We start from the raw sequence: 14,264 nt of genomic DNA, 5'->3' as shown, positions 1-14,264 counted from the left end.
ATACCTCTTGGGAGACGGGGTTTTCACGTCCAAATCACTCTGATACAAGCGAGGCGGCACATGTGCCAGGAAAGCGGAGCGCAGGTTGGGAATCCGTGAAACCGACGGACAGAGACATGGAATGGGGGATCCTCTCGCAGCGAGCCTCCCCTCAAGAGGGTATCCATTGAACGTCGTCGTCTCCCATCTACCGCAAAGGAGAGCGCGTACAATAGGTCGATTTTTTTTCGAAGAGCTTCTCAACGACGGAATGAGGAAAAGGGGGGAAATTTGAGGGAAGAGAGAGGGTTCGGACACGGGACGATAACTACGAATGCTTTGCAATTGGCGCGGACGCTGATGACGATGATAACGATGCACAAAGTCTACGGTATACTGATATTGGCTGTGCCATTGACAACTAAAAGCAGACAATGACGTGCCGTGGCAGATTGTTGAGCCAGGAACTTGAATGGGGAGTTGAAGGGTTTATGAAAGGAAAGGGCCAGGAGTCACGGTCGTGGGAGTCATTGTATTGCCTTTTGGATAGCCTGTTGTGATTTCTCGATTATGACATTTTCTCTCCTTCATCCTTCCTAGTCATTCAGTCTAATCATCCAATAAGACTAAAATTTGAAGCGAGTTGAATTCTAACATTCTAAAACTGAGAAGGGAATTTGATGACTGCCAGTGCTAGAGCCAGAGCACCTAAGTACCTACATAAGTAGGCAGGTAGGTATGGAAACGAGCTAATGAATGAGTGAAGACGTCAAGTCTCGCCATTTCTTCCTTCTTCCACCTTGATTCTCGATAGCACTTCCCAAGGGGTATGGCAGATAGATAGATAGATAGACTCATCGTGAGGGTGGCTCGTACGCGCCCAGGCGATAGACAAGAGTATAGGTAGGTAAGTACCGAATGCCCAAAATCCGAAGATATGAAAACAACGTCAACCAAACAGCCAGCTAGACTCTCTAGCACAACTGAAACAGCAACCATCATCATCATAATGCATGGTTCATACCTTTTCCCAAATACCGCTCTCACTGCCTAGCGACTGGAAGCCCCATCCAGACGCCGAAGCAGAAGCTGAAAGTGGATGATGTCCTGCCGTGGACGACGAGCTGCCAGCGCCGGGGGGAGGAGTGCCCACTCCACTTGCGCTCGGACTGCTGCCGCTTGCATCGTCCCTCGTGGACTTGTACATTTCGTCCTCAGAAGACCGTGAAGCTGAAGCTGTCTTCTTTCGGTTCCATCCCATCATCAACCCCACCAGTCCACCGGGCATCAACTTTCCCACACAGTCATAAAGCCTGGCACCACTGCCGACAAAGATGACGTTTGGTCTTGTGTTCGAAGTGAACTCCAGAGAAGTGAATCCAAATGGTCTATATGTCTGCGGCGGCGCAAGTGCATCGAAGACGGCGTTGTGAAACTCCCTCGCCGAGGAGCCACGGATGAAACTCCTTTGGCCGAGTGACTTGCGTTGGTGAGCGGCACGTTGCGACGAGTGCCAGTGAGAGGTACTGTGCGTAAGCGCTGACGACGGACCGGGTTGGAGCGTCGATTGAGTCGGCGTCGTTCGTGACCAGGAAGAGACGGAGCCCATGTCGAAGTTCCCCAACTTCAGTTCCGAGACAGTGATATGGGCGTTTGCTGCCGTGATCTCTCGTCTCAGTGAGGCTGCAAGTGCTGAGAGGGATGATGTGACCAGACATTCTGGAATTTGACGTGGTGGAGAAAGACTGTGCGGAATCGACGGGTATGCAATAATAATTGATGAAGGGGATTTCGGATCGGGACTGTGGTTTGCCAGGAGCGGCAGGAATTGTTGAACTGTCAAAAGAGGGGAGACAAGGCGAGTGTTGATTGTATCTACGATGTCGGAAGGTGGAAGCAAAGCCAGTGGTCCTTCACTGTATCCTGAGCAGCCGGGGAAGACAATGAGGCCGGCCAACGTCATATTCCCCATGGAGGAACCTGAGCGGTGCGAGCTCCTGCTGGGCGATGAGGATCGAGACGACTTCGTAAGGAGGTCACGGATGGATTCCAGGTTCGGATGCACGTCGACTGCTGGGTTAGGGACCGTAGAAGTCAAATCAATCCAGAGCGGGCGCAGATCGGCTTTTGCTTCTTGTTGGACAAGGGAATCTTCTTCGGTCGAGGAGACGGTGATGTAGACGACATAGCCTCTGCGTTCAAGGTCAAGAGCCAACGAACGGGTCAATGCGTCGTGGAAGGTCGAGCCCGCCAGGATGACAATCTCCTTTTTGGCACCATTGGGTAGTTTCTTCGCTCGTCTCTTTCTCGCGTGTGCCTTCTTCCTGCGGTGGATCAGGTACAGGGTTGTGCCGGTGAACGCCACGACTATTGCGATCACAGTCCGGTTCCTGGAAACCCAGGCGGTGGTCTTCTGGAGGAGACCCTGAGGTGGGGGAGGTGGACGAGCGAAAAATGGACCGTGGCCTCCGCCGCCCGGCTGGCGCGGAGGGCGGAGGGAGTCGGGAATCCAGCTTGCTCGGTCGATGGCGTCGCGGATATCCCTGGCAATGGCATTTGCGTGCTTGTCGACGTAGTCTGCTATGCGACTGCCGTAGTGGGCCACGTCCTGTGGGATGGATGCAAGCTGAGGAGAGGGGTGGTCAGTCCGGGATCTTGTCGCAAAAGTGATGCTGGGTGATGGGGAAGCCTTACCAGGTCCAGGAATTGCTGGTCGTCACTCGTCATTGTATGATGAGCTGATGATGGTACTCTGTCGTCAAGCTGTCAATGAAATTTCTGGTGCTTTGGCTAGGGAACAGCTTGACGGTCGAGTGTAGGTGTTGGCCTTCAGGTACAAGTACCGAGTATGAGGGACACGCTGGCGGCGCGGGGAAGAATGGGAGACTGGCGACGCCCAATCGCAGACGAGGGACGACACATGCAATGAAAGATCACGTGGACAGGGCTCTCGCCATCAGGCTGAGATACATTACGAGTCCCTCACGAATCCCTTCTTTGTCTCCCTCACAAAATTGAGCAGCAAACGGTTTCCTTCTAGCATATTCCGGCGGCGTCTTGAGCAGCATCTGGCAGCGTGCTACATTCAGGTAGTTTTATCTTGTTTGTCTCCTTTTTTTTTCACTGTTCCACTTCCGCGATCACTAGACCACTGTCACGAACAATTTGCGCAGAGGCGGTCTTCAAGTTGGGTAACACTCTCACTGCGGAGTTGCAAGCATTACCCTAGCCGGGGTTGAAGAGTGACTCGTTTTGAATCTACCCCGATCTTCAAATTCCCGGTTTTTGTTCCGTTTCCTCGTTCATTTTGCAGTCATCAATATCCAACCCAAGAGATGGCCTACACACGCGGAACAGAACTCGACCCCCTGGTCGACCACTTTCGACATTTGTCTACGAAATCTCGCGCAAATGAAGCCCTACACATCCTTCAGAAGACCGCCTCTATAGTAAAACCCATCATGCGGATCCGCAACTGGCGTGTCGGGATGCTATGCGAATTCATCCCCGACGACCCCTATCTGCTGGGTCTGAACGAGAACCGCGGCGAAAAGATCTACCTCCGCTTGCGCTACCCGGGAGATGAGACGCAATTTCTGCCGTTCGAGAACGTTGTCGATACCATGTTGCATGAGTTATGTCACATTGTCCACGGACCGCATGATCAGGCCTTCAATGCCCTGTGGGACAAACTTCGCGACGAGCACGAAACGCTTCTCCGCAAGGGCTATACTGGCGAAGGGTTTCTCGGCAAGGGAAACCGGCTTGGTGGTCGGGGCATACCCAGGCCTGAGCTCCAACGACAAGCTCGTGCGGCGGCGGAGAGACGTCGGCAGGTATCCGTCCTCTCGCAAGGCAGCGGAGGGAAAGTCGGCGGGCAGGGGATCTTGCGAGGTCAGAATGTTCGGGAGATCATCGCCGCTGCCGCCGAGAAACGCAACCGCATCAGCCGCGGTTGTGCCAGTGCCACGCCCGACATGGGCAGGAAGATCATGCAGGAAGAGGCTGTCAAAAAGGAGAAAGTCACCACCACCAAGGCCGAGCAAGCGGATGAAGACGAGGCGGCGTTGATGCAGGCATACATCGACATGATTCAAGAAGAAGAGGCGCAGATGGTTGGGCCAGGATACGTCCCTCCCAGTCAACAAAATCCCACCGGTGGTATCCAGAAGGGCAACAGCATCTTCCCACCCGTGGACACGAGATCTCTACGTGAACAACAACTCCAGATCGAGCGGCAACTACAGCAACAGCAGGCACAGACGGGCGGTAAAGAGTATGAACCCGAGACAAAACCGAAAGCGACAAAACCGAAAGCGACAAAACCGAACACACCACCCCTCAACCACCCACCACCACTGTTGCCACAAGACGAAGAAACCTGGACCTGCGAAGTCTGCACCCTCATCAACCCGATCAACTACCTGCTCTGCGGAGCCTGCGAAACCGAGCGACCGGCAATCTACTCGCAGCCTGCCAATCCCACCTTTCCCTCCAACAGCAGCTCCTCGAGGTCAAACTCCCGACCCAAACCTTCTCAAGCCAACACATCCCTGCCTCGCTCCCGCGCATACAATGCTGCTCATCCTACCCATCCTTCCACCTCCGCGCTTGGCGGTCCCCGCCTTGGCGCGGCCGATAACATCGCGCGCTTCGAAGCCGCCGCCAAGGAAAAAGCCCAGACAAAACCCCTGGGATGGACCTGTGGACAGTGCGGGACGTGGATGGAAGATCAGTGGTGGACCTGTAGTGTGTGCGGCCGGATGAAGGACACTTCATGACCCACACCGAGGTCCGAAAAGATCTCCAACGCGAGAGTAAAGGGGGGATATACACTTGTGTGACTTGATCCGTGGAGCATTGCAGGGATGAACGGAAGGGAGGCGCGACAGGATTGGATAAGACACGACACAAATGAACTTATGTACAGCTGAGATGCATAGAGCTTACGATGACGATGACGATCTTCTTGTTTGAGCGCAAAGTTACGCTGAGTGGGATTTTCCTTTCGAGCATGGCGTGCATGGCTATGGCTGATGTACATGAACAACAGCAAGGTGGACTGAGGAGGGAAATTCGAATATAAACCATAGGCGAGTCAACGCCAGCATAAGTCTTCAGAAGGCCAGAGATGTGTCGATCTATTCCACTTCGCCAAAAGGGGTCGTGTTGGGGAGTTGTATGCCAGGTTCTTGCTTTGCTGTGCTATGTGGTATCTGAAAGCATCATCCAACGAACATTAAGGGGGAAACAAAAGCTGACAGCCATCACACTTGAAACCCATCACTAGTTCCCAACTGCTGCCGAAATTTCGTCCACAGATCAGCTCCTAAGACTGGCCTGCCTCTCTTTTGCTGTAGTCACCCGACCATCTTTGTGCTGCGTATCCAAGTCCAAAGTCCCAAGGAAACGTAGCAAAGGTCCTTGCGTCTGTCCTGCGTCAACCAATGTACCAGCTGCATGGAATGCCTAAGAGAACATATTTGACTCGTGTCATTATTGATTTCTTTGCTCGAGCTAACCGGACCGTGCGATATGACTTTAGACGTGGACGACCTGCACCTTTCTAAGGATCATCCTGGAAGAATCTGTTTGTCATGATTGATTAGCTTTGTTTGTATGACCATGTAGCTTCTTTCTGGTTGGAGTACTTACCGCATAATGGCTTTGATGCCTCTAGAACCAAGACCATGTGGAGGATAGGCAATCCAAAGGGGATCCGCCACAGCCCCCATCTTCTCTCGGAATTCGGACTTTCTAGCGAGATTGAACTGTTTGACAATGGCATCGTACGTGGCCTGCAACATCTTCACCTTAGCACCACTCATATGATGGCCCGGCGTCAAGTGACTCGCAGCACCGCCACCAAATGTGACGCTGTGCACACCAGCGTTGGCAGCAGCGCTGAGCGCATGTGTTGTAAGGTATTCAATTGTTCCGGAAGGTGCTCCTGGGAAGTCCAAGGTATACTTGGCCTGCCAGCCTTTCCGTGGGGCAATCTCACACATGACGGCGATACCGCAAAGGACGCCCTCTTTGTCTTCGGCGATGAAGTAGCGCCTGTGCTTTTCGTCTCGGAACAGATCGATGTTCGACAGATGAATCTGGGTACCCTTCCGGTTGGACAACCAGTCCTTGACCCGGGCATTGGCACGTTCTTTAATGCTCTCAGGAACTGGCTCTTTGGGATCAAGGTCAATGATTTTGACTCCGTCGTTCTGAGCCCTGCGAATCTTCCTTGCAACCTCCGGATCAGATTCTGCGGTTTTCTTGTGTGGATCAACACGCTCTTCAGCGACACAGGATAGAGTTTTCCAGCCTAGCCTCTCACCCAGGACTTCCTCCAACTCCGGGCTGAGCAACAACCACAAGGGTTTCAAACGTGTCTCCCGCTTCAGCCACTGGAGGAAAGAGACGACAACGCGGTAGTATTGGCTTGGATGGCACAGAGGATCACCGGGGAGAATGGCGTAATGGCCCTCGGGCACATAGCACACTGCAGCACCAGTATCCGCATGACGCCAGATCTGGTAACGCTCGTCGCCCCAAGAAGTAGAAGTTGCATCGCCGTAATTTGCAATAAGGTCGTAAAGGTCGGGCATCTTCCGGTCTTGAACTGCCACTTCCCGGCCACGTTCTTGTTTCCAGACAGGGTTCAAAGTGTCTGCTTCGGGATGTCGAAGTTTCTCGACAGCCGGCTTGGCAGGGAATGACTTGGGATCTCTGTGGAATAATGAGGCCAGGCGAATGTTGCCAAGCTTGAGAATAAGCATGACAATACGCTCGAGACCGACACCACAACCAGCGTGAGGAGGAGCACCCCATTTGAAGCCTTCCATGTACTCTGCCATATCGTCAGGATCGATGCCGACCATACGCATATTGTCTTCGAGCATCTTAGACTCGTGGATGCGTTGACCACCAGAAATGATCTCTTGCCCGCGGACGAACACATCAAAAGAGTTGGTATAGCGGTCGTCATTTGGATCAGGCATGGTATAGAAAGGACGAGCAGATCGAGGGAACTTGTCCAAGATATAATAGTCGGTCTTGAACTTCTCCTTCATAAGCTCGCCAAGACGGATCTCGTCCCTAGTGGCGAGATCTTCAAGAGGCGAGACTGGTTCACCGTCTTCATTCAACCAACCCGAGTCGGTGAGAAGCTGGACGGCATCTTTAAACGGGATTCTAGGCGTTTCATCCAACCAGACAAGATCCTCGCTGGGGAATTGTTCTTTGATGAGTTCGACTTCTGTGCGGTACTTTGTGTAGATACCCTTGAAAATCCCCTTGAGGGTGTGATCGATGATGTCCATCATCTCATGATAGTTTTCCTCGATGGACATCTCCAGATCGAGCCCCGTATACTCGGTCAAATGACGGTGGGTGTTGGAGTTTTCTGCCCTGAAGACAGCGCCAATTTCGTAGACTCGCTCAAAATCAGATGCGATAGCCATCTGTTTAGCCAATTGAGGAGACTGGGCAAGGAAGGCGGGACGGCCGAAATAATTGACCTTGAACACCGAGGCACCGGATTCCGTTGCCGCACCCTGGAGTTTGGGCGTGTGGATTTCCACAAAGCGTTGCTCGTCCAGAGCAGACCTGAAAAGGTTTCCCACCGCGGCCTGGATACGGAAGATGGACTGGGAAGTGGCAGTTCGCAAATCCATGATCCGGTTCGCCAATCTTACACGGTCAGGGATTTGACTCTGACGGCCGTCGACTTTTTGGTCGTCGTCGAGAATGGTCAACTCTGCCTCCTGAACAGAGAAAGGGACTAGGAGCACAATTAGTAGAGTATCATTTGACCTGGTTCACATAGCAACATACCAGGCTCTGCCCGTTTTACGATGATGTGCAAGTCGGTCACCTTGACCTCTACGTTGTGAATAGAAGCAGACTTGACAGGAATCTGTGGCTTTTGGAGTACTCCTTTCACGAGCATGATGTTGCCAGTGCGCAGATGCTCGGCCCAGTGAATCATGATAGCCGAGACCTTACCAGGTTCCTCGACAAGGACGCCTTGAATGGTGGAGATTTGTTGTCGAAAGATCAGGAAAACGAGCTTAGCACCCATGTTCCGGACATGGTGCAATCTGCAGCGGAAGATGACTTCTTGGCCAGCCATCTCCTCCGTGATTGTACTTAGGTCGAGGCGGTTCTGAGTGTGACTAGTCGTGGATTGCATCAATGGAAGTTCGCCATACCGAGCTTTCATCTCTTCCGTCTCGGTTTTGGCGGCCTCCTCCAGTCTTTTCTTGATGCGCTCCTCAGAGTCGTCACGATGGTCCAGACTCAGTTTCGAACGGTGTTCATGTTTTCTTTGTTTTGCAAGGGCTCTCTTTTGCGCGTTCTTGCTCAAGCCATCGCTGTCAAAATCGCTCATCTCGGATTCATTGTCGCTGGAGGTGTAGTCCGACCTCTCGCCCAGATGAAGGAACTGCGCAAGGGAGCGACGGTGAGGCCCAGGGCTCTGGGAGGAAATGGGGGAGATGTGCCCCTCAGTCTTGTCTTTGGGAGTCTCGCTTCCATTTGGGTGGACGTGTTTGGAGATTTTGCGAAGGACCGACATGATGGCGGCGAGGGGTAGGAGACGTCTTTCTGCCTACAACACGAGTGCCCGGCAGATGAAGTCCAGACGTCTGTAAAAGTCGAGCTGAATTTGGTCTTGAGATATTCGGACGGACTGGCCCAGGCGGGGTTTGGAGACAAGGCTCTTGATATGGAGCCCTGATTACGTTGACCTTGAGTGAGCAGTCCTGCAACTGCGCCCGGCGAATGGCTTTGCCGCTCAGCGCAGACCACTCGACGCTGCGGGCACAGCACAATCAACTGAGTGACGGAAGGAGTGCGGCGATATATGATTCGTGTGCCGAGATGTGTATTTCAATGTCAATGCTCAGTCTGATGGGGGTTCACCGATTTGTCGTTTCCCGCCAGAGGGAGAGGTTGGCGTGCAGCGGGAGGGGCAGCGGGAGAGAGGAAGGGAGGAGGGGAAAAGTGAAGGGTATGGACGCCGATAAGATTGGCAGGAGTTCCGTCGCCAATTGCTGGAGTTGCTTGGAAGCAGCTTGCTATGCCGCAGTGATAAGCACAGAATAGGAAATCTTGCAAGCACTCAACCTTTAGCAGCGGCCAGCAGCTTGCAGGAGCAGGGACGGGCAAGAGATCGAGAGAGGCAGGAACACTGGCACCAGGAAGAGGTAGGCAAGAATATGAGCGGCAGTACCGGAACCTTGTTGGACGGGAATCCAAGCGTTGGCCGGAAGAGAGGGGCCCATGGGTGCCAATAATGCGTCAGAGGCCGTCAGAGGCCAGCAGAGGCCAGCGGAGGGGTTTCTTCTTTCTTACCTCTGGGTCACATTGGGTCGCCCTTTCGCTGCTTCTCTCGCACCGTGAGACCTGCGGGTTTAACGTGTATCAGCTGTAGCAATGATGAGTAAGGCGGGGTTGTCAAACACCCAATTGTTGCAGCGACATCGTTTCCCTGTCGGCCAGCTATTTTCTCCATTTGGATGTTGCTGAGGTAAGTTCCCCTCCAGACTGTCAACCCTTCTTGGCCTCCCGAGTCCCAATGACTGAGAGGCGTCCTCTGAGCCGCTGCTTTCTGGGCGCTGCTGTTTTGGACGGCGCAAACAGGGGCCGAGTGAGATCTCAAGCAACAACTCTTGGGTGACTGTGGGAGACACGGCGAGCCTCACAGCGAAGACACTTCCTCTCCAGGCCACAATCACGTGACCGTATTGTGCGAGCCTTCTCATCTCTCCCCTTTGTGATTACTGAGGCGCCTAAAACCTTGCTTGTGGAGGTTGGGTCCTCATCTGAGCCTGAGATGGCCTAGCTTTAGGAAAAGGTGCAGCAGCGAGAGAGGGAGAGGAAGAGGACCGAAGCCTGCAGGAGACGTTCGATATATGTGTCTTACCCAGAAATCTGCCACCTCGCAAATCGCACCACATACGGGACGAGACTTTACCAGACGGGACAAGAAAGCTGTTGCGAGTACGCAAACCCTGTCCCCTCTGGTCTGTTGGCCTTGCAACCCATATGTGGCGTTTGTTGACTGATCTTCTCGCGAGTCATCACATTGAATAAGAGGACCCTGCTTACTCGGTCCCAAGAGGCACAAGCCCCCGAGTGAGGTGGCCCGAACCACGAAGGGGTGCAGACGGGCGGCTGGGTCAGTCAATCGCCAGGAACCGCTGTTGAGGACCCATTTGAGGAAAAGGGGCAGCCCATTATGTCCATACACACAGGACGAAAACAAGTAACATGATACGACGCATCCATAACATCTGGAGTCCGAGGCTGACGGAGTGGCAGGGGGATCTGTAACTACAGCTTTGCGGGACCAGTGACTCCCGAGTGGTGTGAGTATCGAGTATTGAGTATCGAGACAGATAGCCATGTGAGACTGAGTGAAACCTTGTTGTATACCTCGTCTAGTCGCGAGTACGATCCTGTAGTAAGGGTACGCTGCGTACCTCAAATACGTACTTATACTACTCGGTATCTGGCTAGGTGTATGGTCTCCGGGGAATTCAAGGAGTTGTTGTGAGGCAATTTTTTAGTTGAGGGAAGGTTACTCCCTCAGATCGCCTAAACGGCTGCTCTGGGGCTCAGGGTCTCCCTATCATTCGCCTGGAATTGTCCCGGGGGATACCCTCTAAGTGGTTGCTTCCGGCCCATGATTCGACACCTGATGCCCACTGGGTGCCCACTGTCTCCTGTCTGGGATCACCCAATGCCCAAGGGCTCTCTCACGGGCCCTAACCAGCCCCAGACGTTTTAGGATGCCAGACTTCCGCAACAAGCTGAGCCCACAGCCACACTGTCACCACGCGTCACTGCTGGCATGATAGACCCCGATAAGCAGATTGGCCCAGCACCACCACCGTCCACCAGGGACCAGCAATGAAACCTTCTAGATTTCGCAAACAACTCGCCTTACGCTTGACCTGGTGCATTATTTCATCATTCGTCTACCTATTACGCTGCAAGCCTCCCTTGCACCCGCCCTGCCACCATATCGCAAAGACTTCCACAATCAGCCATTTACAAGCACACCTCGCAACTTAGTCGTGAATCACATGCCATTGCATCTACCGGGCTAACGTTACTGCGTCGCCATCGAGTTTCTTGTACCTGCGAGACCCTGTCCTTCCATATTACGCTTCCATTATTGATGAGCCCTTTTTGAAATTTCCGGCTCGATATTTGATAAGTGCAGGATCTGGAACTTCAAACTCGACACGTCTGTCCTCTACATCATACCCGCGTCCCCTCTCGCTCTTCGATGCTCGTATTCTACGATAAGCCTGTTTCGCGCCCACCTCGCCATCATGCCTCGAACTCCCTCGCCTTCCCACTCCAATATGACGCCACAAGGCGAAGAGATCCCAATGACCGAAACCAAACCTCAAGCCGAGCCAGAACCAGAAACCGAACGTCCAGCAGCCGACATTGAGGCCCAGGACTTTGCTTCGCCAAAGAGTCACACAATCACTTTCACCGACGCCAGCGAGGCCCAGAATGGCCATACCCTCGAGCCTCCCGGGCACATGCTCAGTGAAGTGTTCTCTAATACTTTTTCCAATGAAGAGGAGGAGCGTCAGTTCTCTATGAGACCTCGGTCCATGTCCCACCATCTGTCTGCGAAGGATATCCCATCTAGGAAATGGTTGACAATCAAGGCAAAGTGGTGGAGAGGCCTGGAAATGCTAGGCATGTACTTTCATAGCTGGGCCTGGCCTCGTCCTGCAAAACCTGCCTTCAAATGGGGCATTGAGACCGATACCGAGCCGATCGAGCTCTATTTCTATCTCCCTCCAATATACGACGAGATCTTGCAAAGGGATCCCTCGCACCGTTTTCCCGTTGTCGTCAACTTCCACGGCGGTGGTTTCTGCTTGGGTGATGCACAAGATGACCAGTACTGGGCTCGAGTTGTTCTTCAACATACAAACTGTATTTTCGTCAGTGTCAACTATCGACGAGCTCCCGAGCATCCTTTCCCCACGCCGGTCGACGACTGTGTTGAAGCACTTGTCTTCATTGCCGAAAACGCGGAGGAACTGCATATCGACCAAACCAACATTGCGCTCTCCGGGTTTTCTGCGGGCGCGAACCTGGCCTTCTCGGCTCCTTTGCGCCTGGCATATCATCGAAAGATGAACGGGCTGGAGAAGTTCCGTTCCAGACCCATGACCGGACACAGCGCCGACACTACCGACACATATGGCTCATATATGACCGACCACGACGATCATCACCACGAATTCCACAATTTCCTCACACCTGTACCCTCAGGCTCTGTCCTGTCTACTTCGAACCTAGTGCGGCCAAAGACAGGAACCCCGCTCCAGATCCGCTCTATCGTCGCTTGGTATCCGCTGTTGGATTGGACCATGTCCCGGTCACGCAAGATCAGGGAGTCTCTCAATCCCAAGAAATGCCTCTCCAAGACCTTCACCGACTTGTTCGACTTTTCATACCTGCCTGCGCCGGATATGCACGGTGACCACTGTAGCCCCTACGCCTCTCCCGCTCTGGCGCCCGACGAAATGATCCGTGACGGCCTGCCACGCGATATTCAGATGTGGCTGTGTGAGTGGGACATGCTCCTGCGTGAAGGTCAATTGTTCGCCGAACGGCTTGACCATCTGGGCAAGCGGATCGACCACAAGACGATTCCTCGCGTGCCCCATGCGTGGGACAAGTCACCAAACCCGTTCCGCGACCAGCGGGCCATTGATGTCCTGTACACGAAGGCTGCAGTGAATTTGAACCGAGTCTTCCAAGACAGAGATGGAGTCGGTCCTTTCAGTTCGATGAGCTCGCTTCATCCCGACGATCCAATCATCCAGAGACAGCCTAGGAGGAGTGTCGTTCTGCCGATGTAATCTGACTTGGGACCGATCCTGCAGGAAGGATCTATATACGAATCAGCCCATTGTGGCGATTGACAGCGGCTTCTCGCTCTATTCTAAGAGCCGAGGTGAGATGAGAGAGAAAAAAAAATGGGCAGGTGGCCCCTCTTTTGCGTTTTCCGAGCCTCGTGGCCAGTTTGGGTGGTCAGCCTTTTCTTTCGGATGCTCGGATACGCATGGCAGTGCCCAGTCCCGAAAAGATGTCGTGCATGGCATCTCATCGATCTGGGCAGCGACACGGGGTCATCTATACCTACAAGTACTCGTGGACCCGGATACCACTCGCCCGTTCATGAAACCCTGTTGACCGACTTGGAATTCGTGAGCCACCTTATCAGCACATGTGCAAATCCTGGTCGCCACGAGGCTCTACGTCGATCGATATCACAGTCCTGGTATCTATATGGTCACCTCAGCTCACCTCCGTGTCACACGTACCAATCAATACTCCAGCATATCGTTGTTGCTGTCAGCGTTCTAGCGTCGGTGTCTTGGGTGTCGCTTCGCTGGAGTCATTGTTCATGAATCATCTTTCATTTTTCTTCAGGGTCGGCGCGGTTGATGATAGCCAGCTCCAACCTCCCTTGTTATTTCTTCCGTTTGCGAGACGGTGCCTGTGCATAAGGCACATGGGTTATGGTTATGAAGGAATGAGATCTGCACGCAAGACACATGACTGGAATGGAAATGGAAATGGAATATGTATCAATTCGAAAGATATCAAAGGCAGAATTCTGGGTCAAAACTAGCTAGATACAGGACCCTACGGAAAAGGTTGAAAAGAATCCATTTCATGACCCAACAACCACCCCAAACCCATCTGCTTGGCTCTCGGCTTGTTGTTCTTTTTGCATTCTGCTACGGGCCCAGCAACTCCCATCGCCGCTACATTGCTGTACCGCTGCGTCCGTGCAGATGCTTGTTTCTTGCGGCCATGTAATCCAACACCATCACTAAGCAGTCCGCTTCTCAGTTGAAGCCGAGGCCCTGCAAGAATCTCTCATTACTCGGCAGTCAATAACGTCCATCTCACGCAGAGTGTCGTCAAATGATAGCCGTTCCCACTTCAAGTTTGATGACAACGACCACGTAAAACTTCAGGAAAGGAGACATTGACAACAAGATCTGTATTGTTACATTATCAACACTAGCATACTGAGTGCTATGATCTGTGCAGCGCATTTTCCCTGGGAAAGCTCTATCATACAATGTTTCAGTGTGTCCGTTGTTCTCAGTGACAACCCCATCTTGGCTAGTACTCCATCTTCAATCCATCATTTGTTTCTTCATCTCTTTGACTAGTGCGCTTGTGGAATACGTTCCGCCAACGCCTCTTTGGATACGAACACAACGCCCAGA

At 52.9% G+C, this 14,264-nt stretch overlaps 4 protein-coding genes across 4 annotated transcripts; 2 read left to right on the top strand and 2 right to left on the bottom strand.

Annotated features, from left to right (window-relative positions):
• Positions 1-997: 997 nt before the first annotated feature.
• On the bottom strand, positions 998-2,706 carry Z520_05173 (uncharacterized protein; the record flags this gene model as incomplete). The annotated part of the gene is made up of 2 exons (XM_016775676.1): positions 998-2,605; positions 2,674-2,706. 2 exons carry the CDS (start codon positions 2,704-2,706, stop codon positions 998-1,000), a joined length of 1,641 nt encoding a protein of 546 aa, XP_016632835.1.
• A 608-nt stretch (positions 2,707-3,314) lies between these two features.
• Z520_05172 (uncharacterized protein) lies at positions 3,315-4,760 on the top strand (the record flags this gene model as incomplete). Its single annotated transcript, XM_016775675.1, has 1 exon — positions 3,315-4,760. One exon carries the CDS (start codon positions 3,315-3,317, stop codon positions 4,758-4,760), a length of 1,446 nt encoding a protein of 481 aa, XP_016632834.1.
• An 870-nt stretch (positions 4,761-5,630) lies between these two features.
• Z520_05171 (uncharacterized protein) lies at positions 5,631-8,551 on the bottom strand (the record flags this gene model as incomplete). Its single annotated transcript, XM_016775674.1, has 2 exons — positions 5,631-7,756; positions 7,810-8,551. The coding sequence occupies 2 exons, from the start codon at positions 8,549-8,551 to the stop codon at positions 5,631-5,633; spliced, it is 2,868 nt and encodes a 955-aa protein (XP_016632833.1).
• A 2,767-nt stretch (positions 8,552-11,318) lies between these two features.
• On the top strand, positions 11,319-12,878 carry Z520_05170 (uncharacterized protein; the record flags this gene model as incomplete). The annotated part of the gene is made up of 1 exon (XM_016775673.1): positions 11,319-12,878. The coding sequence occupies one exon, from the start codon at positions 11,319-11,321 to the stop codon at positions 12,876-12,878; it is 1,560 nt and encodes a 519-aa protein (XP_016632832.1).
• Between the last annotated feature and the right edge of the window lie 1,386 nt (positions 12,879-14,264).

Source organism: Fonsecaea multimorphosa, assembly GCF_000836435.1.
Source record: "Fonsecaea multimorphosa CBS 102226 unplaced genomic scaffold supercont1.9, whole genome shotgun sequence".
NCBI lineage: Eukaryota > Fungi > Ascomycota > Eurotiomycetes > Chaetothyriales > Herpotrichiellaceae > Fonsecaea > Fonsecaea multimorphosa.
This window is presented reverse-complemented; position numbering and strand designations above follow the sequence as displayed.